We start from the raw sequence: 27,500 nt of genomic DNA, 5'->3' as shown, positions 1-27,500 counted from the left end.
ATAAAAAGCAGGAAGTTGGAGTTTTTAGAATACGGCAAGATAAACATAATCAGGAAGAAGCGTGCGAGACATCTGCAGCGAGCGCTATAAAAAGTGGATGTGGTTAAATTAACCTGTAACTGTCACCGTTTTTATAACTACAGCGTCACTGATCCACGCTAATGTTACTAATAACATACACATACGACACTGTGAGAACGTAGGACAATACAGCGTGGGCACACACACACACACACACACACACACACACACACACACACACACACACACACACATCTTAACCGAATCCCAGCTAGACAGTTGTGCTGCTTGAAGGTTAAACCTTTAATTCAGGAATGTTTTCTCTGGGTGGGGCAGAGCAGTGTTGAAACAGGGCGACGCTTCCTGCTCCCAACCCCCAGCGAATTTACGTACACCCACGTACACACACACACACACACACACACACACACACACACACACACACACACACACACCCACCTACCTCTCCCCTCCCCCAACACCACCGGCCTCCTACATTCAATACCTCTATTTCTGGCCTTCAGGAATCCTCAAGGCCCCGATGATAGGGACAGGACTGTACAAGCAGTGCTGTCTCCACACACACACACACACACACACACACATGCACATTTACCCACTACCACCCACTCTCTCCTACACACAAATACACTTAGACCTTTGAATAAGTGTGTTTTATTGTCAGCACAATTCACTTTGCTCAGACAGACATCTTTTTTAATAAAAAAAAAAAAAAAAGAAAAAAAAAAAAGAAAGAACTTTAACACACACACACACACACACAAAAAAACAAAACAAAACACAAAAAACGAACAAAATCTCACTTCACGCTAAATGCATGTGGTTTAAAAGATGCATAAAATCTGATTTCTGGACATCGTCGCTGTGCTGTGCGCTTCCTGATGTCGAAAATTTACAAGCGCGACATGGATGAAAATTAGGTGCAAGTCAGTGGAGGGGAAAAAAAGACAAACAGACATTGACTTGCTCTCTATCTATCTCTCTCTCTCTCTCTCTCTTTATTTTTCTTTAAAATCTGCACCAGAACTGTGACACAATCCATGTCAGTACCTTGTGCTTTCACACATCAGTTACGCACACGCGCACACACACACACACACACACACACACACACACACACACACACACACACACACACACACTCAAACATATATTAAAAAATATGATTTAAGAAATAAGATTTGCACAAAGCCATGTTTGTCAGTGAAACAGTCTGCTGCTGCTGAATGAAGCTTCTGTTAATGAGCCGTAGCACATGCTAATGACGCATCTCAGACAACACCACGCACCGGTAAAGCTGCACAAACACCGTAAACATCATGGGCTCAAGCTGCCACGCTAAACGTCACGCTCGTGTTAATAAGGCGCCTGAACGTTCTCGACATAATGCAGAATGAAAACGTGCGACATGGAGAGGTGCATAAACATTCATCACAACCAGTAACGACTACTACGTCTTCCTCTGTAGGATTATTTTGGGGTTTGTGTTAACTGTCTTTAATCAGGATTTTCAACACCTCAGGGAGAAAAAAAAAAAAAAAAGGAATTCATTCTGGCATTTTGTGGTTTGGCTGCATGGCACACCCACCCGCACATCCATCCGCATCAGGACCTGACGGATCTGCAGGACTGGATTGCTGAAATCTGCACGTGCTCTGAAGTTCCTCAGCTTTAACGTTTTTTTTTTTTTTTTTTGTGATTTCTTATCGATTTATCGTTAGACTGAATGTTGCGGAATGTTCAAAAAACAGGTTAGTTCCTGTTCTCACTATAAACCGTCGTTCCCTCACCAGCCTCTATTTTCTCCTCTCTCTTGAAGTAAATAAAACAAACAAACAAAAAAAATACGCAGCTTGTCATGTTACCAAGAAACTGCAAAAGTCACAAACTCCTGTTTGTTACAAAGTGCTGACACTGGAGACTCCTTCCACAAACACACATAAACGTATATAAACATCTCCTCACAGAAAACCTCCCCATATCAACAATTACACACGTACTGTACAGCATCCACCATACAAGTCCCTGTGTACGCTGTTGCTATAGAAACGATAACGTATTAATGCAAACATGTTAAATGTTCTTATAGTAGATCTTTTAAAGATACTTTATAGATCGTCAACTTTTTTTTTCATTGCTCTTAAATTTTAGTAGATCATTTATAAACCATCAGTTCAGCCATTACGTGATGTAAATTTTAGATCTCGTCCCTGTGTACGCTACGTCAGGGATGGATCGCAAGTTCGACTCCCGACGACGATGCCACAGCTAACCGTAGCTGGGAGTCCAAGAGATCAAAATTGGCCGTGGGAGGGGCATACTCTCTCTCCCCTGTCAATCAGAGAATACACACTAGCCAATCATGGGCACCTGTGAGGTCAAGTATGCGGAAGAGGGCAGATAGCGCTTTCCTCAGAGTGTGTTACGCTGCCCTGTGATGCAGCACGAGCAGCAGTTTGAAAATTTAGTAGCTTTTGTACACCAAGGGAGAACTGACTAGGGATTAAATAATAATTTGGAAAGAAAAAAAAGGGGGAACAAAAATTATGACATGCTGAAAGACAGACAAACATCTGTTGAGTTTGTAGAGAGTCCAGTTTAGGCAAGCTGAATGAAGCGTTACTGTTTTTTTTTTTGTTTTTTTTTAAATATTAGCAGGCACTATTTAACAGTTAACATGAAGAAACAATTAACATGTTAAATATCTTACTATTTTAATTTCTTTCTTCTTCCATTTTGTCCTAAGGGTGTGAAAACTTTCACACTCGAACATATATTATATATTTTCATTTTTGTGGAGTTGATGCTACGAGTAAAACCCTGGTTCACGTAAACTGTTGGCGTAATTTTTGAAGAAATAAAAAGATGTCAGGTGATATCAGCTGTCTGAATGACTAGCTTCATAAAAGTTTTCATAATCAGTCATACTCTAACGTGAAGTCAAAATAAATTAGACCCTGAGCTGATGAATAAAATTCCCATTTTAAATCATCTTCACAGAGATCGGCTGATGGACCCGGCTTCTTCAGAAGTGCGCACGAGATTCGTGTAGAAACCGGGAAACCGCCAGTTCTTCACATGAGCAAATAATCCACCTGATCAGAGTCGTGAACGTGGTGTGTGTTACGCTTCAACAGGAAAACCACAGCCTCAGACACAGCACCTCAACCATTTCCTGCGTTTTCACAATACGCACGGTTTCATTCGCTACCCCGTCCCTCACAGATGAGGGACAAACGAGGCCACTCATCCTCTCTCTCTCTCTCTCTCTCTCTCTCTCTCTTACACAAGCCTTATTGATCGGCTGAGCCGAGTCAGCTCGCTGCGTTACTGCGGAAACGCTTAAATTATGCAACGTCCATTCGTTCCTTCTATAAACAAACTGGAGGAGGAGGAGGAGGAGGAGTCGATAATATTGCTAATGATGTAATAACGTTTCCGTAGTAACAACTTACACAGGCACTCGTATAGCAGACACTCCACATAAGACTAATAATAAACTAATGAACATAGTTGTTGATGTGGTGAAGTCTTCTGTGAGGAGGAGATTTTTACGTAAAATTTATGGAAGGAGTCTCCAGTGTCAGCGCTCTGGAAGTTTCTGGATTCTCAGCAAGCTGCACTTTTGTGTCCTATTAACTTTAAGCTGCTATAATACAAGCGACAACAGGAACTGACCTGTTTCGTAGACATTCCACAACATTAAAGGTAAACATAAATGGATAAAAAGTATGACGTGATGCTGTTTAATAAACTGCTGCAGTGTAAGAGGAATAAAACACTTCAGGTCGTGCTTTTCTAACCAAATTTGGTCATTTTTTTGTAACAGCGCATCCCAGAGTGTTTCATTCCTTCACCTAAAAAATCATACACGATATCTGGGGGAAAAAATAATTAATTATGCAACAAAAAAAATCTAGCTAACTTCAGCACCAATCACAGGTGATTATGTTTAATCAGCTGAGGAAGGCAGAAATGACGGTAATTGTTAAAATAAGCTTAATTAGCATAATTACTGGTCTCTGTTCTGGGAGAAATGTGTTTTATCCAGAAGAAGGATATGGTAACAAAACAAATCAAATCAATCAAAACCCAACTTTTAAAGAAGCTGATTGTGTGTGCAAGGGCTTTAACTTATGCAAAACTAGCTTGTGTTTGATACGAGTGAATAAAAATAATAATAAAAACCAGGGCAAAGGAAAGGAAGCTTTCTTTTTGCTATCTGAAGCTCAAATAAATGTGAAAAACCATGTGCATTATAAAAAGGAGAATAAAAGAAAATCAGTTTTTCAACGTCCACACACACACACACACACACACACACACTCGGTGTCGAGTAAACACTGCTCTCTTTCTTCAATTAAAATCCTTTTAATCACCTTGGGATAAAGAGAGAGACAGAGAGGGGGAAGGGAGCTAGCGCTGTTGCTAACACCATAGGGGGGGCCCAGGTCCCCAGAGACACACAGAGGATTATGGGGGTCAGGTGTACATCCCACTGTGCTCGCCTGCCCACACACACACACACACACACACAAAACTGTATCACTGGACACGGAGAGCATGAGTGTGTGCTCTTTGTGTTCATCCTTGCTGTTTGACAATTATATACTCTGTTGTTTAAGGAACAAAGACACAAACATGGCAGCCTCACACACACACAAAAGTGTGTAACTGCTGTGTGTAAGTGTTTCCTGTAAGCAGATGTTTATTTAGCGGTTTTGTAAGGAGTCTCCAGTGTCAGTGCTTTGTAAGTCTGTAAGTTTTCCGAGGCAGGAAAATTGAGAGTAAGAGAGAGAGAGAGAGGCTGGAGAGGGGACGACTGATTAGAGCTGCATTACAGTATATTAAATGTAACTATAAATGGATAAAAAGTACAACACGTTCTTTCAACATGTTGGTAAATTGCAGTGGTGTAAGAGGAATAAAAGACTTCAGACTTCAGCTATTATTTTGAAAATAAGGAACATGAGCAACACCACAGTTAACATTGTTGATTATTTTGCTATAACCGCACAGGTGCTGCGTTTTGTTCCTTACTAAACGCCCATTAATCCGCTTCAATGCCAGCAGAGCCATCTGTTTGTCCCGAACGTCCTCATAATGACATTTATCCACTCACAGCAATGTGCGGAGATCAAAAAGAGCGTGATGGTTTCTATAGCGACAGCTAGCACACGGGGACTTGAACGCGTATACCGATTAAAATAAACATGTCTGATTGTTGATGCGGTGTCAGTAAGTTTTCTTTAACACTTCTTTAACACATGTCAACATCGACAAGCTGCACAATCGCGCCTTGATCACACACATCCCAGATTTCACAGCAACACCTTCGTGCTGTTTTAACCACAGCACTGTCTCGTTTCACTTCCTCTTCGCCGCCTCAGCCCCAAACAGCTGGCAGCGTTACGATGGCATGCTCGGAGGAAGTGAGACCTGAGGGGGAGTGTGTGCTGGCACACATTCAGCACGGGAGTCATGTTTGCCCAGAGATCACACACACTCACACACTCACACATACGTTTACTTTCAGTTTGAAAATGAATGTTACACTCTGTGCCAGGAAATTCCTGTGGAGGACTACGCTGCGTTTTAACACCACATCAACCCACACCCACACACACACACACACGTCCCTCCTGGGAACTTTGTCAAAACTGCTCTCTACACACCCTGGAGTCTGGCCAAGCGTTGCCGACATTCAGCCAGGAGCATGGGAAACGCACACACACACAGACACACACACACACACACAGACACAGTCAGAGAGCGAGTGCAAAGTGAAAGTGTGACGTATGAGCTCTGGCTTGATGCCAGCACACACTTCCAGGGTTTTCTTTCTCCCCACAGCTGACAGCGGGAGCGCCTCGGCGTGACTCAGACCTCCGCAGGCTCTGAGGGATTAGTACGCACGGCGCTTGGCCCGACTCCAGCTCTGTAACAGGTGACTGAACAGCATTCGAGCTGTCAGCGGCAGGCACTCGTATTACACTGCGTATAAGGCATACGAGAGAGAAAAGTGTGTTTCAGAGTGAGAGAGCGAGAGAGAGAGAGAGAGAGAGAGAGAGAGAGAGAGACTGTGTGTGCTGAGAGCACGCTGCATCAACCTGTGCTGCTGATTTTCATAAATCAAAGCTTTTTGATGGGTAACACTGTACACAAGGAAACAAGCAAACCACATGACCGTACTCCTTCGTGTGTAAGCTGTGAAAAAAAAATAAAAAAATCCGCCAATATTCCAAGACATGTTTGACGTGTAACGTTTGCTTCTTTAGTTCTGAGTTTAATGTAGCTAATAGAAGTCTCACACAACATCATGATGCAAACAGACGACACCCAATTCATCTAAAGTAAATACTTATATAACTATATTTAAAAAAAAAAAAAAATTCATTTGATAGATTTCTGTCGCTCGGTAGCTACAGATATCCCAGCTTTACTGCAAAGAATCAAGGATGAGTTTCTTTAGGCTGCTTTCACATATGCAGTGTTCAGTCTGTTTGACTCGAACCCTGGTGTGTTCTCCGCCTCGGCGCGGTTCTTTATGCAGGTGAGAACACAGCACACATCACACTCGGGAGTGGACTGAAACAACCGAACCGAGAGCGTCTGAGCGAAGAGGTTTCAGTTCACTTCCAAGTGAAACTCGATTACAATGAGAAAACCATTTGACTCTGAATCGACTCGCCTGCAGGAAGTGAATCAAACATGCCGAAAGGGTTTTTCTGTAGATGAGAGATGCTAAACTGAACCAAAGGACAGAGCTAGATCTTTTCCACTGCCATATTTCTGACCAATGAATGAACGAGTTTTTTGAGTAGCTTTACACGCCCCACAGGCGATGTTTTTTTTTTGTTGTTGTTTTTGACATACAATGTGAAACCAAACAGCAACAGAACAAAAGAATCAATTTCAATCTGATTCAGACTCAAAAACACAGCCTAATAGATGTGAAAGCACACTTCATTTATATAATACCTTTCCTCAAGGACACTCCACAAAAAGGAATTTAGGACACACCATATTTGATTTCAGTATTCTTATTTTTTCTGACATTTTTTTAGCTCATCTCTCGCACAAAGGATGAGGAAAGTGCACTCCGTCATTCTTACCTGTTTGAAGTGTTCGTCGTAGCCCCAGTCGGCCTGTCCGTTTGGAGATGTGGCTGTTTGCGGACCAGCAGGTGAAAGTTCATCCTCTGGCTCCTGTTTGACCCTGATGGGAGACGAATCGTCTCTCTGAATCCTGGTTCCTGCCGCAGTGCCAGCAGCGTAGCCTGTAAACTGCCTGGCCATGGCGCTCTGCTGCAGCGCCAGCGTCTGCTTGCGCAAAAACTCCAGCCCGCTCACTGGGCCGTCCTCCTCCTCCTCGCTGCCTTCATCAGCCATCGGTTCCTCTTCGTCATCGTTATCAGCATCGACATCATCGCCATCGTCGTCGTCGTCGCCCGAGTCCCTGCCCCGAGCCACTTCGTCCGGCCTCTCCAGGGCAACCCCGTGCACCTGGGCTTTAGCGCTGCTGCCCAGCGCCGAGGCTCGGGCCGCCGCCAGGATGGCGTGCTGAGCGGCCACTTGCTGAGCGTACATCAGATGAGCGTCACGCAGGCGCCGTTCCTTGCGCTCCATCTCCAAACGCGCCTGCTGCTGCCGCTGCAAATGCTCCATCACAGCTTCGAGCTTCACCCCCGCTGCACCTCCCTGAGGGTAAACGCTGCCTCCTAAACTGCTCTCCTGAGAGAAGGAAAGAGAGGAGGGGGAGCCAGAGAGGAAGTAACATAGTCGTCAATGACCTGCCATAAACATGCAACTCTAATTACATCTCAGAAGCGCTGAGGCTTCCCATGAAACAAAATCCCTTTAATCCAATCGTCAGAATGACACAAAACAGCAATCTGATAACGAAAACATCTCTTGCTACTCGGCACAGTCTCTCATAGTATTATCCTTCGTATCCTTCCAACAATCAGAGCAGCTGAATATTTCTCCGTCTTCGATCTATAATGCATTGCTGAGTGCACTGAATCAATACCGCAGCCTGGAGCTATTCTCTCTGAAATAATGCATGAGCCAGCACAAGGCTTTCTAGGTGTAATTGTGTGTCAGGACTTCGACAGACAGGGGGGCAATAAATTATACGGCCGCCTTTGATCTCCAATTAACATTCGGTGGAAGCGAAGATTAGGGTTACGCTGTGAGCAAGAGGAAGTGCAAAAACAACTAAAACATTTCCAGGCTTAAAAAACAAGGCCTGAGCAACCAGACAATTATTTGATGAGTGATTTGAGTGCACTGTAAGGGCCATGATGTTTTCATCACACACTTCCAGAGGACTATGATGAGGTTTGGGTTCAAAGGAGGCCCCCCGAAAAAAGAAACATCAGTGCTAAATAAAGAATCGAAGCAAAATTATCTGGTGATTTTGAAAAATATAACCTTATAACCATAAATTGTAATTATCATAAACACAGACTGGACCATCCTGTGCAGCAGAAATCTATAAAAATATACAGTACCACACCCACGTGCTGCTTTTTTTTTTTTTTAAACATATATATTTATACATAATTATACAGATATAAATAGGTTTATAAAATGATATGTAATTATATATCACATTACACATCATTGCTGGTCAAATAATGCAAATGAAAAGCTTCAGGCGCGGTGGAAACAAACTCCCAAACCGCATGCATACTAAGAGTACTATATACACACACAGCACACAGCACAAGCCGAGCTCGCGCACTGCTTTGTCATACTCATTAGTACGCTAGTAGGCAGTATGGAACGTAGTCATGGCGACGCGCGAGAACGCGACCGTTGGTTACGTAGCCTACTATGTTTACATAGATACTATTTAGTACGCATGTACACGGCTGTAGTAAGAGACAAGCTGGACTTCAGTGGAATTAGAAATGAAGTTTAACTGCAAAAGCAAGAGGATTTTCACTTTATCACCTGTGCTAGCGTGGTGATTAGAAGTGATAATAATAATAATAATAATAATAATAATAATAATAAAATAAATGTTATGTGTGTGTATATATGTGTGTGTGTGTGTGTGTGTGTGAGGAGTGCAGGCGCACGAGACCTCCACAGCTGACGCCGAAATGAAGCTGCAGATCACTCAGATCACTCAGATCCACACTTCTAGCTGCTCTTTGGACAGGGTTTAAGAGTGTTCAAGTGGCTTTGGTTCCCTCACCATCTGAGTCTTGGCGCTGTTGGAGTTGTCCACCATCCCTCCGGCTCTTCGCCCTTTTCCTCGCGCGCTTCACTTCTCGCTACCGCTCTCGCCGTCAACACGCGCGCGCGCATGCAACTCAGCAACCGACCTGGAGAAATTACTATTAATAAAAACAACAACACCAACGACAACAATCCGAACTAACGATGATAAAACGCTAACGAGCTCCACTCCACTCCAAATAAACAAGTTTAACGCGACGCTGGAGCACGGAAACGTGAAGAACCCAATCACATAATGTCCTAACGCCTGTAGCGCTCGAGCTCAGTGTCTCGCGCTGGCATTAACGCCAAGCCCCGCCTCCTCTCCACAAACCACGCCCCGTTCAGCCAAAGCACCGCCCATACACGACAAAGCCCCGCCCACTATAACGCACTGACAGCAAGCTCTCATGCACGAGGTCAACAGGTTCACTAGCTCCAGCTTAAAATATAGATTTATTATTATTATTATTATTATTAACAAATAACTCCTCCAGCTCATCAATAAATAATATCTAGTCTGAGATATTGAACAAAATGGGCCTTTTTTTTTAATCATAAGCCTGTAATATTTTGGCAAGCTTTAAAACCATAGTTTTCAAATAAATAAATAAATAAATAAATTAGAGAATGAGAATATATTGAGGTAAAGGATACTCAGGGGATCATAGATTTTTATAACAAACTGAAAAAAGCAAGTAAGAAAAAAAAGCAATGGGAATATACTGGGGTCCAGGGGTACTCCTACTCATGGATCAGTGATTTTTTTTCTTTTAATTCAAGAAATCCAGGATGTTTCAGTCAGTCTCACGGGTTTCATAATAAAGGGGAAAAAACAATGAGACATTTTGGGGTGTTAGGATACGCAGGGAGTTTTTAAAAAATTTTAAAAAATAGGAAATTAAAAAAAGAGTTAAATATTTGAATACTGGTTGCATAATAAAGGGAAAACAACAACAATAATAATAATAATAATAATAATAATAAGCTTGGGGATACGCAGGGAGTTTTTAAAAAAATTAAAAAAGGAGGAAATAAAAAAAAAGAGTTAATTTTTTTTAAAAAAAAGTTAAATATTTAAATACAAGCTTACTGGTTTCATAATAAAGGGAAAACAACAACAACAACAACAACAATAATAATAATAATAATAATAAGCCTGGTGATATCTAGCAGGTTAGCATTTTTTTTTTTCATTCAAAAAATGTTAAACACAAGCTTACTGATTTTATAATATATACTGATTTTTTTTTTTTTTTTAGATTTTTTTGTAAGTTCAGGAAATAAAAAGAGGGATGTTACACACAGCCTCACTAGATTTATAAGGAAGTGTAAAAAGTAAAAATTAAAATCATTTTAATAATAAACTAGGATCTGGGGATACCCAGAGAGTGAGTGATTTTATTTAAAGTGACTTTACACTGGTGCAAAGTGCAAGCTCTATCAAAGCTGGCACAGTAACTAAGTCATTATCTTTCTAAAATGAATTGATTCATCATTTTAACTTAAGTGCTTTAATCCGAATCTAATTAAAAAACAAACATAAACCAACTTTAATGAATGTAAACTATTAATTTAAAAAAAGGAACATAGTATACCTGGTTTAGGAATAAAAAAACATCAGGCATAAAAAGCTTTAATGGCTTTAATGAATACATTTGATGGTAGTTAGTTATGTAATGTAATGAAACCATTTTTATAAGGAGACAGAAACACACTGGTGATTTCTCACTTTAAAGATCAGATCACACACAACACATACAGATAAACAGATAAACAGATAGATAGATAGATAGATAGATAGATAAATAATCCTTTTCCAAAAAGGTTTCCTTTCCTTTTTCTAAATATCCCCAAGAACACTGCAGTCACACTGTGTAGAAATTTAAGCTCAGTGTCGCAATTAGTCGTCTCATGTTCCAGCAAATGCAAACGGTGTCTCCTGTTCGCTATCAATCACAGATTATTATCTAGGGAAATAAGCAGTGTGACAAAGAGACTTTTATTAGATCTAAAAACGAACAGCGTTGTTAATTGGAAACAGACAGAGCAAAGTTTAATAGTTAATGAAACAGGATGCAGAAATAGATATCACACCACACACAGAAATTCAGGATGATGCACACAAGGAGAAAATAATAATCATAATAATAATAATAATAATAATAATAATAATGAGGTTTATTTATATAGCACCTTTCATACAAAAAGCAGTTCAAAGTGCTTTACAAAATGACAATTATATAAAACAGCAAAAGGATAAATCGCAAAACAGATATAGCATTTAACACAAGAAAAGCTTAAATAGAACATTATATGAAGAATAAATATCTAATTAGAAACTAAATTAAAACTAAAAATAGGAGTATAGAGAAGGTGACTCCTTACAGGCTGGAAAAATAAAAGCAATGAGACTATACATATTCAATTTGTAAAGCAGAAGACTTCTATAACTGAAGATTAAACCTTAAGCACCTTAACCATTTTAAGGTGTTGTTATTTTCTTGAATATCTGGATCCATTTCTTATTCATGTCCGCCACCTAGTGGTGAAATGTAATAACACAGTGACTAGTGGTAATAAATCCAGATGCTTGGGCTGGTCCTGTGATGAATCCATATTTGTTCTATACTATGTGTCCTAAGAAAACAGAATAGTGGCATGGGCAAGAGGATATCTGTAGCAAATATAAAGAAATAAACCATAGGATTGATTCCTGTGTTTCTCCCTGAACATCTATACCCTTTATCTTGCGTCACACTTCCTGAATGTAGAGCATTCATTTTTTCCTTTACACCACAATGCTGTTAAATTCTCATATCTAATTTTCCATAACAGCAGCTCTGACGGTACATCCGGCTCCGAGGCAAACCACAGGTTTATATTAATGCGCTGGTTTTCATACCGTTTCTATAGCAACAACTTGTTCACAGGGATTGAAAGTCTAACAATAAACAAATTAACAATGTGCTGTTACTTAATACAGAAAATGTATAATTGTTGATATGGAGAAGTTTTCTCTAAGGAGATGTTTATTTAACATCTATGGAAGGAGTCTCCAGTGTCAGCGCCTTATAACATGAGGAAAGTCTTCTGGACAGAGGAGTTTGGTGAGGGAACGACTGGTTATAGCTGCTATAACGTGAGCGATAACTTGTTTCATGGACGTCCCACAACATTAAATGTAACTAGAAACGGATAAGAGTATGATGTGTCACTCTTTAATAAATATAAATCTGTATTGACTTATTCCTTTTGTATAAGAGGAAGAAACCAGTTCAGGAAGTGCCATCATTGGAAAACAATCAACTTCAGGGTGGTAAGCGTAACTGTGCTTCATCACACCACCTGGTCTTTGATTATTTCCCTAGAACAGTACATCCCCAAGTGTATTATTCCTTACATAAAGGTTTATTTCTTATTCTGATTTCAGAAATGAATTTCCTTTCTTTATCATTTTTCAGCAATGATTTGAAAAGACAGAACTTGAAAATGCTGCATAATGAAAAGTACTCTCATACGGATAAACTCCAACATATTTTAATCTCAAATACTAGTTACTGAGTAGTTACAGTAAAAAGCCAGATGTTATACAGGTGTGTGTTCTACTAACAATGCAAGTCTTTATATATTTTCATATGTAGTTTAAAATAAAAATGAGTGTTTTTTCCACAATCACATCAAAAACATAGTAAAGTTATTGCATGTGAAACTGAGCAACGATTAATAATTGCTACGTAGAGGGTGAAGAATAAAGATTGTCCGATTAGTTGCATAGTGAAGGAGAGGAAAAGTCCACTCAGCGCTCCAAGTGCAACAGTTATGTCCACATCAACCACTCAAAATAATACATGACACACACACACACACACACACACACACACACACATAAAGCATCAACACAGTAAATAACTTCTTAGCTAACTATGCAAACACGTCCCTTTCCTTTTTTCCTCACACAAACTTGTAGTTAATAAACTTCCATATAACATAAAACACTATACTCAACACCAATCCCATATATCCTGGCACAGGACATTAGGAAATCTTTCTTTTACTTTTATTTTCCAGTACAATGTAAAAATAAAAATAGCATAGTGCCCCTTACAGGTAAATTAAGAGACAATCCTGCTCCTTGTCCTGGTTAATTTTCCTATATTCTGTATTTTTGAAATGTGCAGCTCGCAGACGCTGTAATGTATCACACACTAATGTTCAGTGAAGTGAAGAACTGTGCACCAAACTGTACTGATACGATTTGGGTCTTAATGTTTTTACATTTTATCCGATGGGACTGATGCGACACAGGGGTCCAAGCACCAGAGGTGGTGTGAAACATGGTGGCGTTAGCACATGAAAGGTGATATCACATCCCCCACCCTCTTTTCAGAGCAAACAGGTTGGTCCACTCAAAGATGGGCCAAGCACGCATACTGTGTGTCCTGGCTATTAGTTTTTCTCATTCATAGTTGCAGACAAAGAAAACAAAACGATATTCATTTGATTCATTACGTTTATACTTAATGCGCTTCACGATGGTGTCTTGCACCACGATGCTGTAACGACAGCACACACTCGTCTTTCTGAATCCCACTATCTGCTGCACTAGTCGAGGAGCAATCTGGCTGACAGTAGAACATTTTTTTAAACCACGTGGAGTCATTTGCGTGCGCAGATGACAGACAGGCCGTGGCATTTAATTACTGTGCGTTTCACAAACATAGGATTGACATGACGGGGTCCAAGCACCTGAAGTGGTGCGAAACATGGTGGCGTTAGCACATGATGGGGGAGATCAATATCACAGGATTCCGCCGCCTGTTCAGAACACACACATCATCTACTTTACAACACTCAGGGATGGACAAGCACCTGGTACAAGAAGATCTCATGTCCCAGCTATCTGTTTTTTATTCATAGTTGCGAAACCGAGCAAGATAAAAATGTAGCGCAAAGCCCTCAAATAACTCTCCTGCTTACTACACGCAATCACCACATACGTGGTTAAACATAGCGAGAGACACTAGCCAGACTCAGACCTCGTAGCTAAAACGTTCACCAACAACTTGCTGACGTTTTGTCAAGAGCGTGAACATGATGCACTACGTGATCATACATATTCGTTCCCTTTGTCTGTATTAATGCACTTAACTAGCTACCTTCCTCACCATATGCTATTACATTACATTAGCTACCACTTTTTAGCGTATTTGGTCACGTTTCTAGGCGACCAAATCATGGGTCCTGACAACACACTGGAGGACTTGCTTGGTGGGCTGGCTAATGAATTTATGATTCTATCTCTTCCTCTCTTTAACCAACACCAACTCCTTTGTAAAAAAAAAAAAAAAAAAAAAAAATAATAAAAAAAAAACACATGTATTCCTCGACTTGTCAGTTTTGGACAATGCTAATTTCAGGGTCTAAAAAATGTAAACAAAATCCCAAAAGAGCAAATATCATAAAATACACCTTTCAATGCCATGATGAGCGAAGAACCAAAAATCTTCACTATTAAAACACAGTCAATAAGGGAACTTAAAAAAAAACAAGCAAAATACAATAGTAGTAATGGTTTAAATATAAAAAAAAGATACTGGTTTACTGTGTTTTTCCTCACATATCAGTAACATGTAATGCACCTAAAAACTAAAGAGAAAAAAAAGAAAGTAAATACTGCTCTCTCCAGGCAGCCGTCTCTCGTTAAAGCGTCGAGTTGTCACTACTAATGTAAAGCTTTAAGTGTAAAATAAAAACGCTGGCAGAAGAAAAGAACTTCCTCAGCTTCACACGTGAGAATCACAACAAATGTAAGATACCTGGAGAAGGGTATGTTATGGATTACTGTGTCGACCCATGTGACCCACTTTAGCGCTATGCCCTCCAGGATATCACACAAACACTGATTTCCATCATGGGGTGGGAAAACCTCATGTTATATATATTTTTTTTAAATATTTGGTGACATTCTGGATCTCTATCCTCAGGTTTTGCTCCAAACCTAGATCATTAGGGGCTTGTTTATATTACGGAAGTCAGTTAATTATTAGTCCAGGGGGTGGAGATAACTTAGTGTTAAATGTGTTGTTTTGACAGGCTTATAGGAGGAGGAGGAGTCAGATCAGATCCTGCTCCACCCCCTGGTTCTCCGTTTTTGACCATTTTTTGGCTGAAAATTTTCCGTGGCTGAAATTTCAGTGCATCCCTAATAAATACAGTTAACTATTATTAACTAAATGATGTTAGCTAAGCCAAAAATGTAGATTTTATTTCACATTAATGAACTCTCAACATTCTCCGTTTACCTTGCAGTGCTTTTTCAAGTGGGAAAATCGAGTCGAGATGAGAGCGCTGGCCAAAACTTTACTTATGTGAGATGGTGGGAAGGGGGCGGGGCTTCCAGGATGTCACTAAATATCAAAGAGTTCAAAACACCTACGCAACTGTTAATCGCTCCAGTTTCAAATGTCGAAGAAGACAGCTCCTTTTGCGTAATTTTGGGTGATAACTCATACTAGTGTCCTAGAACTATGCAAAATGTCTGAAAGTTGGCAGGTCTGACAGGACTGGAATTAAACCAGAATAAAATCAGTTACTGTCAAAGATACAGTCGCGGTTTAGCATGAAGATGGTTTGGCCTTAAGTTGGATAGAAATTTAGTCTAGTAACCTAAAGATGATCTTAAAGGAACCAGCTTTTTTAACCTAATCTGCACCACATCTGCAGCATCTGGATATTTCCCGTTGCGGAAAATAAAACGGAAATCTAAAAGGGAGTTGTTGGATTTAATAACAAATCAAAACCGAGGCACTTCTGTGTTTACTTTGGGCTACGTTCATTTTCTGAAACAGTAGTCCCATCTCAGAAATGATGAATTATACAGATTTAGAGTTTTTATATTTATAAAAACGTTCTACGAAAGTTGACTCAGTTGTCTTTCCTCAGTACAGTGACACGAATAAGAACTGAAATTCGGTACGCTACAGATGCGGTACACAGAAATCATGCAGAGACGAGCATGCGCGTCGATATTATGCTGACCCTCACACTGTGATCTGCATTAAAAGCTGCTTTAAATAACAAAAAAGCGCCAAAATTAAGGATGTCTCCGGTCGTCTGTTGGGAAAACAGGATGCGGATGAGATTAGAGATATCACTTCAGGAACTCGGGAACATTCCGCCGCAGTGTGGTAGAACATCAGGCGGTTCCACAATGCCTCAGTAATGGTTTCCTTCTCAAAGGTGGGATTTCACTTCCTGTAGCATAAGTGCTGAGTGAAAGCCGCATCCTGTTGAGAGAAAAAGCGCTGTGGTAGAGTTCACTGCAGGCAGCAGGACGCGCCATCGGAGGAGCAGCAGCAGATAGAGGAACCCATGGCTTTGGGAGGAATGAGGTCCAGATCCTCGTCGTCAGGGATCTCGTCCAGTCGGTATCCATCTTTCAGCAGCTGTCGGCTCAGATCTGGATGAATCTACAGAAGAAAGATAAGAAGAGAGAAAAAAAAAAGAGAAAAATGAGACCACACGGCTTCATTTAATTTAAAGTCAATATAAAAAGATTTGGGAATGTATTAGGAATTTAGGGTAAAACAGACTTCCATTACTTGTTAGTTAAGTTAGATATAATATAAAACTAAAGAAGAAAACTTCTGGGGAAAATTTTGATTTTTTTAAATTTTTTTTTTTGCTTTTGCTTTAATCTAGGTTAAAGTGTGCCACATGATTTAAAACTTCACTAACTTTCTATCTAAGGTTACTACTGGTTAAGGCCAAAGTGGTTAATTATTTGAGTTAGTGATCATCATCGTCATCGTGTCTTACCTCTGCTGAGGAATATCCTGATGAATACTCCAGCTCTACATCACTGAAGGAGAAACAGGGAGGAAATGAATCAGAAACACTTTACACTAAATACACACTTTAACTGCTAGACACTTCAGCTGATTCAGGTCCAGCTGCACAGGAATTTTGCAGATGAAAGTTTATTGCCGTCATGTGGAAATACAAAAGAATCCAAAAGTCATGTAAGTAATGAAAAAAAAACCCAACACATAACAATACTGCTTTCAAAGGAGAAGTGTGCTCAGGGTGTCTCTTTGTACAGTACTGATTACAGATTACACAAATCATTACTGTGTACACTCTGCAATAAGCGAGGTTCAGACTCTACGGCTGTTTCACACAAATAAACCCACGTATGAACGTAAAACAGCGTGTTCGTTTACCTGTCCGAGTCTAGAGACACTAGTGGATCTTCTGCGTTCTGACTGAGTGCTGCATATCCTTTATTGAACTTCACACTAAATAAAAACAGAAATCACAAATCTCATTTTAAACACATAGCTCAAAAACATACAGCATTCTTAATGAAGAACATTTAAAACCTGCTCAGCATGGATGGATTAGGGGCTTCCCAAAGATTTAGTCACGAAAGAAACACACAAATCTCTCTCCTCACAAATACTCACTAATATTATAAATTTCTATCAACTATGAACACGATACATGATTGTAGTCTTTTTTTTTTTCCTCTCCTGACGCGCTACGCACTAGCGCAGGAGCTCAGCAATAAAAATGGACAAATTTCTCCGTCAGTCTACCTCGGCTAGTTCCTCGAGAACATCCAGTGACTCTGACTCAAAAAAAAAAAAAAAAAAAAAAAACACAAACATGAAAATAAATATTCCGAAACATTTACTGAATGTGGATTTACAAGTGTGATATAAGTGTGTATGCTACTGACATACTGTATGATAAAATGGTCAAATGCTATCGTTGTTGTTCTTTCGGCGGCTCCCGTTAGGGGTCGCTACAGCGGGTCATTAGTCCGCATTTTTAAATTGGCACAGATTTTACGCTGGATGTCTTTCCTGACGCAACCCTCCCCAATTTTTATCTGGGCTTGGGACCGGCACTGGGAGCGCAATGCTTCCCTGGCTGGGAATCAAACCTGGGCCTAAAATGTTCAAATGTACTCCTATATTAATTATATATTCCTATATTATATATATTCGTTACATAGTTCTATATTTTAATGCAGGAATTGAAGAAAAAAAAAAAAAAGGCTAATAAAAACAACTCGACCTCTCATTCATCTGTCAAACAATACTTAGTGTTAGATTACTGGCTCTTTTTCCACATCTTCAGGTTTGATAGAGTTAATCAGAACAAAAATCAACAGAATTTAATTTTTCCTAAAAGATTGTTATACATATACATATATATTTATACATAGTGAGGACCAAAAGTGTGAAACCACGTTGAAAACCTGGGATTTTTTTTTTTCCACACAATTTACACACAGTGATGTTGAACTCTTGATTCCGATTGGTCAGGCGGTGTTGATTAACGCTGCGTTCAGTCTTCAGGGTAAAGAAAAAAAAAAGAAAAAGTAAAGAAAAGGCACCTCCCTACACATTGGGACGGTCTCCTCAACCCTGAGTTCAGCAAGTGGCGTGAAATCAACATGGCGGCTCACGGCATCATCAGTAAACACAGTAGAAAGTCTTACCTTTAAACGAGTTATACTGCATAGATCAATCGCTCGTCACAGTTATTAGTGTGAAGGAGGTGATCACTCACTTCTTAGCTCCATGCCTGGGCTGCTGCAGGACTGTTCCCCCGGAAGAGGAAAAGCCTTTCTTCTTAAACACTCTCCTGGCCATCTCTCTGGGTTTCTCTGCAAAATATTCACACACAGACAGAAAGCCACGAAGATAACCGTTAACAGCGTGATGGCATCATGTTTAACTCACCACACACGACGTGTCTGGAAATATATAAACGCAGGTCCTTCGTGATAGCCAGGAAACTTATTTTAATCCACAAAGAGCTTCTACTCACGCAGTTTCATGTTTATCGATTTGGCCATTATATAAGGTCCTCTCTTCTCAACCGCTCTGTTTCCTCCATCCACAGCCGGCTTCGATCTGCCGCTCCTGCTACTGCCCGCCTTTGAGGGGTTAAAAATAAATAAATCACTCAATTTGCAGAGCAAATATCTTTAATACAGTGAAGCACAGCAGCCCATTTCTTCACTACACACATTAATGCCTTTTAGCTGTGTGGTCTGGTTCGCGTCTGTGTTTTTTTGCTCCGTTATGTTTTGGTGTTTTAGTTTCCTTAGTAGAAATGGGAAATGGGAAATCTCTACCGATTGACCACTTTGTTTTTAGTTTCTCGTCAATATCAGTAATTTATTAAAAGGACGCATGTACGAAAGCTTCATTTTCGCTCTTTGCTCAAAAGCTAGTATCAAACGAACAAGTGTTTGTGGGAAGAAGATGATGCATTTCGACAGCTTGCCAAGCAAATACGCCAGACCTGATTAAAATCATAGATTATTAAATACGTCTCCTATCATAATTTTAAAAACGGCAGAATGCACCTGTGTCTGTTCTGGACTTTAACCTTTTGCACTGGATTGCAGGATTTCATGAGCACACTGCTCTCAAAATTCTCCACTATACGCTTGGAAATGTCTAGAAAATTGCAAAATGCTCTGAACAGTTATATATATATATATATATATATAAAATCATTCTTTACATATGGACAGAGTGTGGAACATTACAGCTGTTCTTGCTTTACATTGCTGGTGATGTTCTCCTCGGGTCCGTCCGGGTTCTCCGGTTTCCTCCTGCCTCCTGAAAACCATGCCTGTAGGTCAACTAAGTGTGAACGTGTGTGTGAACGAGTGTGTGAACGTGTGTGTGAACGTGTGTGTGGTGCCCTGAGACGGACTGACATCTAATCAAGTGTGTATTCCTGCCTCACGCTCAGTATTCCCGGGATAAACTCTGATCATCCATGACCCTGACCAGGATAAAGCGCTTGCTGAAAATGAATGAATCATGATTTGATTAAGTGTTAACTCTTACTCAATTATTATTATTATTTAAAAGAGCACCATAGGGCCTTCCAAAAATATTGCCACCCTTTGTGATCTTTAAAGATGAGCCAAAACAAATGTAAATGAAAAACGCATTTTCGTTTATTATCAGCTTAATATTACACCAAAAATGATGGGAATGAACCCAATGCATTCTTAAAAGTCAGTTATTTATTAGGTATACCATTTAATCTGCCTGCGATGGTCTCGTTTCACGCTTAACACTAAATATCGCGATATTCCACGATATCTCTGAGCAAAACTTTCCGATAATTTATTATTATTTTTTAAAAAATTCATATTTCAATGTTTTTCACATATGCATATAAAAGGGACCTTAAACTGTTTCTGTTAAACAGTGGAAAATTATATTTGTGAATATAATGACAAAAACATAAAATAAATAAAAGCACCGCTAGCCGCTTGCTAACACGTTAAGTCGTTATTTTTATTATTTGTTTGAGCTGATAGTTTTCACAAACGACTTGTTTGATGATTTGATGTTATTTACTACTGAAGTTATGGAGAAAACTAAAATAAACTTATTAACATTAATGTTATTTTCTACAGGTAACGATTAATGACAGCTTGTACGCTAGCTAACAGCTACACAGCTGTCAAAGCACTTAGCATAGCTAGCTAGCTTCTCCAAAAGAAAAGAAAACAAAAGAATAAAATTTACTCTCATGGATGGAGACCCGGCTACCAGATTGTCCTGTTCCTTCTCCTGTTCCTCCATGATGTCGTTCATGCTGGAGCCGAAAGTAAAACGCTAACAGTCACGTCATGGTTCATGTATCAGTCACGATATTCATGTTTACAACAACTACAGCATTCTGAGATCCCAAGCGAGTCGACTCTTTGAATCGGCTCTTTGAGTCGGCTCTTTTAAGTGAATCCTGAGAGCCGACTCACACTCATGAGCTGTTTGAGGGTTTTCATGCTTTTTATTTCTCTTAAGTAATGTAGACAGTGTATTATACACAGAAAGACATCAGCTATGACGATAAATACATTGAATCTTCTTATTGAAGCGCATACACAGCAAGAACAATAATATTATTGTATGCCAATGCACATTTACAGAGCTTTGTAAAGTAATTTTATTTTATTTTGTTAATTAGACAGCACAGTAAGATTTCATTAAACAATATCAGCCACGTTTAGACAAACAGGGGTCATAATATTGCAAACTTTGTCCTGTTTAAGAAAAAAATGGCCATGAATCAACTAGAAGCCGAAAGAGTCGACTCTTATTATTGAGCTGCTCCAAGTGATGTGACTCACTGAACTGATCCGGAAGTCCCATCACTGTGAAAAGAGCCACTTTCACAATAAAAGTCTCTAAGCGTGACGTAATATGTGCTCTTAATAAAGGATACTCTAATCAGATACAAATAGATAGACAGATAAATAGATAGATAGAAAACGAACATAACGAAAAGAATGATCTTTGAAATAAAGTTAAATAGTGGATAAAATGCTGAAAAACTTTTGTAAAGCCACCGTGTATTTCTGTTTGAATTTTTTAGATTGGTAGTAAAACATAAAAACATATAAATGCTGAGAAGTTGTGGATCCTGTACATCACTGAACACCATCAAGACTGTTAACTGAAATAAATCTAAAAATATTAAAATTTAAATATAGAAACTATGCAATGCTAAATTACACTTACACTCAAATTAAACTTAAATTACAGAAAATCAGAAAATAAAAAACATTATTAAGATCACAAACTATTTTAACCTTTGCACAGGGGGATTTTAGAGGTTTTGGGGAAAGAGGAGAGTTTTAAAAAAGAAAAAGCAGAATGTACATGATCACACACTTGATTTGAGAGGAGTCATTATTTATTTTTCTATTTATAGTTTCATACGTCCATAGTTAAATAGTAATCCATAATACTGGAAATGAGATTGTAGAAGTGTAATATCAGTGTTATTACACTGTGTGACCACCAGGGGGAACCAGAGCCAAGTAAATCTCATCAGGGCTGCTCTCCATCAGAGCTTCACAGCAGCACTGTTACTGATTACTCTATTGATTATTGAATATTGACGTAGCATAGAATTAAGGCACATGCCATTCATAGTTTTTCATATCATGCCAACTAACAGTAAGCTTCAATCAAGGCCTTCATAATTATTGGCACCCTTGGTAAATCTTTAAATATATCCAAAAAAGGCCAACGACAAATCTCCTTTGTTCTTTATCAGCTTAATATTACACTACAAATGAGAGAAAATAAACCATACACCTAATCTTAAAAATGAAGTAAAAACTTTAGCTACAACATTTAAGTCTCCAAACAAAATATTACATGTTAATACAACATAATTCAGGGAAAACTTGCCACTAATTTATAACATTTTCCATTTCACAATTATTTTAATTTGCATTTTGATCTTCTAAGCTTACGGAATGATGGAAGAACAATAAACAGTTTTATGAAACAGTAATATCTTATATTTTTGCTCTCAGTATAAAGCAATATAACTCAATATGTTTGTGCTTTTTCAAAATAATTTCAATCTTTTCATCAAAAAAAGAAAAAAAAAATTAAAAAAGATGGGCCTCTTTATCTCTTTAGGCAGAGACAGAATTTGACAATATACATTATCTATGAATTTTAGATTATGATGGGTTTGTGTGTGTGTGTGTGGTTGTGCCTGTATGAGGTGCAGTTTTATCCTGTCTGCCTCTCAGATGCATTCAGTTATCTGTCTCTCTGTCTGTCGCTGTCTGTCTGTCTGTCTGTCTGTCTGTCTGTCGCTGTCTGTCTGACTGTCTCTGTCTGTCGCTATCTGTCTGCCTGTCTGTCTGTCTGTCTGTCTGTCTCTGTCTGTCGCTGTCTGTCTGTTGCTGTCTGTCTGTCGCTGTCTGTCTGTTGCTGTCTTTCTGTCTGTCTGTCTGTCTGCTGCTGTCTTTCTTTCTGTCTGTCTGTCTGTCCGTCTGTCGCTGTCTGTCTGACTGTCTCTGTCTGTCGCTGTCTGTCTGACTGTCTCTGTCTGTCGCTATCTGTCTGCCTGTCTGTCTGTCTGTCTGTCTGTCGCTGTCTGTCTGTTGCTGTCTTTCTGTCTGTCTGTCTGTCGCTGTCTGTCTGTCTCTGTCTGTTGCTGTCTGTCTGTCGCTGTCTGTCTGTCGCTGTCTGTCTGCCTGTCTGTCTGTCGCTATCTGTCTGCCTGTCTGTCTGTCGCTATCTGTCTGCCTGTCTGTCGCTGTCTGTCTGTCGCTGTCTGTCTGTCGCTATCTGTCTGCCTGTCTGTCTGTCTGTCTGTCTGCCTCTGTCTGTCTGCCTCTGTCTGTCTGTCGCTGTCTGTCTGTCTCTGTCTGTTGCTGTCTGTCTGTCGCTGTCTGTCTGTCGCTATCTGTCTGCCTGTCTGTCTGTCGCTATCTGTCTGCCTGTCTGTCGCTGTCTGTCTGTCGCTGTCTGTCTGTCGCTATCTGTCTGCCTGTCTGTCTGTCGCTATCTGTCTGCCTGTCTGTCGCTGTCTGTCTGTCGCTGTCTGTCTGTCGCTATCTGTCTGCCTGTCTGTCTGTCTGTCTGTCTGCCTCTGTCTGTCTGTCGCTGTCTGTCTGTCGCTGTCTGTCTGTCTGTGACTCAGTAAGGACAGTGATGCATCTCAGTGATGCAGCTTTTAAACTGCTTCAGGTTCAGACAGAGACACGTCGCCCCTCACTGCCTTGTCCTTCAGTCCGTTTCTGTTATGAGCGTTTAGGAGACGGCCTTCAGTACGCACGACACTCACATTCATCCTCACTTTAATGAGTTGGCGTGCAGAGGGGGACGAGAGGGGAAGAGACTTTCTCAGTCAGAGACCTCTCCTGACCTCAGCACTCCAGCTGAATTTTCATTACACAATTAAGAAGAGTGGGAGTGAGACAGAAAAGAAAAGATGTCTTTGTATGCACATGAGTGTGTGTGCATGCGGATTATATGTAATGTAATGAGACCTACTGTATGCACTCTCACAACTGCAGCTACATTCAGTTTATTAGTAACTAGTTTCAAGCAAGAATCAAGAAAGAGAGAAAGAAAAGAGATTAGACATTAAAAGAAAAGAAATGACAGCACTGTATAGAACAGCTGGTACTGTAGCAATGAATCAGCAGTAAATGCTCCACTATCAGAGTTTTAATAATGAAGTGCTAGGTAGATTTTTCATTTAAGGCAGCCAGACAAGTAGATTTTTCTTCTCATCTCATTCAGTGAGATAAAACATCTTCCCTCTAGGACCATAATACATTTTACACATGACAGATTTGTTCCCTGCTAATAATTTTGCCAAAAAAAGTATTAAAAAAATCAATTTTTAAAAATCTGTTTCGTATTTATTTCAAAATCAAATGTGTTTAAACTCATAATATCATTCTGATAATGCTGAACCAATCAGCTGCAATCTTCACTGATTGGTTCTGCGCCGAGATACACAGTGAAATTGTCTCGACAGCAGAACTGTATCTGTAATCCATCTGTTATTATTTTCTCTAGAAGACGTGAATGTCTGGGTTGGTGTGAAACATGCCGTCTGGAGCTGCAGGGCTCGGACCGGTTTGGCAGCTCTGGGAACGAGGCTATGGGGTTATGTACTGTAAAAATATGTCAATATTAATTTAGAGAGAATCTGTCCAGGACTTAAAGGTGTGGCTTGAGAACATTTAGTGAGTGACTCTTTTCCTCTGTTCCTCTGTTTCTGTCTGTAGCAGTCTGTAATATTTCCAGGATGTATTCGCACCTCTCACCCAGCGTTCCCGGGATAGGCTTCAGATCCACTGTAACCCTGACAAGGATAAGCGTTTACTGATAGTGAGTGAGAATAAAGTTGAGTTAAGGGTTAACACTGGCTCTCTGACTATCCAGGGATGTGTAAAGAGATTAGGGGCGGGATCGACTCTCATCCCATGCGACTCTTAGTCAAAAACAAATGACTTCCAGTCTGTCATCTGTCATTTATTGGAAGCAGTGAAAGGGCATTATCTGTCCGTACCGAGGGGAATCCTGGATTCTCCAGAAGCCATAATAGAGCAGAGGATGGAGGATCCACAGGACTCGGTTCTCACCATCATCACTTATCTAACACACATTACACTGGAAGAACTCAGCACCTGCAGCAAGCAGCTCATTAGTCCTATAAGTGCTATACTGAACACTATAAATGCTCTTTTAAGTGCACTGACGGTCATTCATATTCTTATGTGAATGCTTAATATCACTATTGTTTTATTATTTTATATTATGTTAATCCACCATTAAGACAGTCCTACATCACCATGACCTGTAAGGCTGTCACACAAGGAAGAAGACTGGCATAAAAAAGCCAGAGTGAAGTTTTGCAGGTGATCACCAGACTTTTGGTGTTCTCTGGTCAGACAACACAAAAAAATTGATCTGTTTGGTCATAATGTTCAGCGCTATGTATGGAGGAAAATGAGTGAGGCTTTTAATACCAACTGTGAAGCATGGGGGTGGCAGCATCATGTTGCAGGGGGTGGGGTGGGTGGGTGTTAGGGGGGGTGTTTTGCTGGAAAACTTCAGAAAGTAGATGGCATCATGATGAAGGACGATTATCTAGAAACAATGAAGCAACGCCTCAACACATCAGCCAGAACGTTCAAACCTAGTCACAACTGGGTCTTCCAGCAGAACAATGATCCTAAGCCAACCTGCAAAGTTGTAACAAAATGGCTTAAAGACAAAAAGTGAAAGCATTGGAGTGGCCATCACAAAGCCCTGACCTGAATCGTATAGTCCTGTCTGGAGGAATGGGCAACAATTCCAGCAAATTACTCTGAGTAGTTTGTAGATGGCTACTCCAAGAGTTTGAATCAAGCAATTAAAAGGCAACATCACCAAATACTAACAAAGGGGATGTAAACTTTTGACCCTTTGCACATCTGAGAGAGTAAATAAACAGTGAAATAAATCTGCCTCTTAGCTATTATTTTTGAAATGATCTCTTATGGAAGTAAAGTAAATACCATATTTAACTTAACACAGGAAATGTAAGCTAACATGAAATGTGAAAAATTCAGTTTGAATATCTTTAGCCTAGGTGTGTGTAAACTTTTAGCCTTGACTGTAAGTTAGTCTTCTCCGGTTTTATCATCAGTTGTGATAGATACCATTCTCCGCTTGGGTGATTGGCGTTTGAGAATCTGTCAGTGTAAACCATACACACACACACACACACACACGCACACCATCAGATCTTCACAGCGCACTTCACACTTCCTACTGTACATCCCAAACCCTCTGTTTCAGCACTAACCCCCTGCCTGAGTCTAATCCCTGTGTGTGTTTGGGTTCGGGCTGGAGAACCCCCTCCGAGCACTAAATCACAAACTGTTTAAAGTGCGTGGTTTGTCTCTGGCCGCTGTAAAGCCCGGCGTGGAGGATGTGGGGATCTAATGAAAAGCTGCAGCTTGATTTAGGGATGAGGAGGGAAGCTACTGAGCTCTAAATCCTCTTTAAGGAACAAAACGTCTCAGTCAATACCAATACGTGCAAAACTCAGGGACCTGAACTGGCTAAATCCTTTTAACACACTCGCTGCCTCGAGTAAGTACGAAATGTGTTATATGTTCTAAAGCACTAAAGCACCGTTACATCACTCGAGGGCTGCACCACTATCAGCGAAGAGTCAGATGGCATTGTGGGTAACGTAGGAACCCGATAACCAAAGTGAAAATAGACCAATATGTCGATGATAGAAGTTTAAACTATTTCATTAAACAATCTTAATCTTGGATGTGAGATTGATGTGACTGCGAGCTACGTGCTACGTTCTCTTTGTATTCATTACGCCAGTTTATATTGTTACAACAATAGCGATTAGCATTCAAGGTCAGAGTTATCATGCTAGCTAACATTTGAGAGATTAGCTATAAAGCTGTTGTTAGTTAGCTTTAGCTGTTAGAAGTAGAAGATGTCTTTATTTTCTGAAACGTCCTTCTACTTTTACTTTCATGCTTTAAGTAAATTTTAATGAAAGAGTTTACACTTTTCTACTTTAACTTCAGTGAAACATTTGAAGTTGTGCTTTAGCTTTCACCAGAGGATTTATTTACATGAGTAATGGTACTTTTACTTGAGTAATAAATTTGGATAGTTTTACTTCCTGTGGTTATCTCTAATTATAAACCAATATCTGCTGCCAGATACATAAATACAGCTCAACCACGCTCTTATATAAGGAAGAGAAATGTTTCTTTCTCGCTCTCTTTCTCTGTTTCTCTCTCATGCTTGGTTTGTGTTTGGATTACTCTCTCAGGCACAGACAATTTCACTGCTATTTCCTGTCACAAGCATTCACGTCTTCTAAACAATCTCTCAC

The 27,500-nt window shown here is 39.9% G+C and overlaps 2 protein-coding genes across 3 annotated transcripts in view; both read right to left on the bottom strand.

Annotated features, from left to right (window-relative positions):
• Window positions 1-9,603, bottom strand: part of LOC113534732 (AT-rich interactive domain-containing protein 3B) — a 68,318-nt gene extending 58,715 nt beyond the window's left edge. The window contains exons 1-2 of one of the 2 annotated variants that reach the window (XM_026927688.3): window positions 9,250-9,603; window positions 7,158-7,775 (exon numbers count right to left, since the gene is read on the bottom strand). In XM_026927688.3, coding sequence (XP_026783489.3) covers window positions 7,158-7,775; window positions 9,250-9,285 — 654 coding nt within the window. In that variant the 5' untranslated portion in view covers window positions 9,286-9,603. Of the gene's footprint in view, window positions 1-7,157; window positions 7,776-9,135 lie in introns of both variants that reach the window. The other variant, XM_053234823.1, reaches the window with a different exon arrangement.
• A 3,193-nt stretch (window positions 9,604-12,796) lies between these two features.
• fam219b (family with sequence similarity 219 member B) lies at window positions 12,797-21,031 on the bottom strand. The gene is made up of 6 exons (XM_026927792.3): window positions 20,846-21,031; window positions 19,116-19,224; window positions 18,855-18,951; window positions 17,498-17,572; window positions 17,094-17,136; window positions 12,797-16,744 (listed from the first exon to the last, which is right to left on the bottom strand). Exons 1-6 carry the CDS (start codon window positions 20,912-20,914, stop codon window positions 16,592-16,594), a joined length of 546 nt encoding a protein of 181 aa, XP_026783593.1. The 5' UTR covers window positions 20,915-21,031; the 3' UTR covers window positions 12,797-16,591.
• Window positions 21,032-27,500: the final 6,469 nt, after the last annotated feature.

Source organism: Pangasianodon hypophthalmus, chromosome 6 (assembly GCF_027358585.1).
Source record: "Pangasianodon hypophthalmus isolate fPanHyp1 chromosome 6, fPanHyp1.pri, whole genome shotgun sequence".
NCBI classification, from domain to species: Eukaryota; Metazoa; Chordata; class Actinopteri; order Siluriformes; family Pangasiidae; genus Pangasianodon; species Pangasianodon hypophthalmus.
The sequence above is the reverse complement of the archived record's forward strand: the minus strand, read 5'-3'. Positions and strand labels throughout refer to the sequence as shown.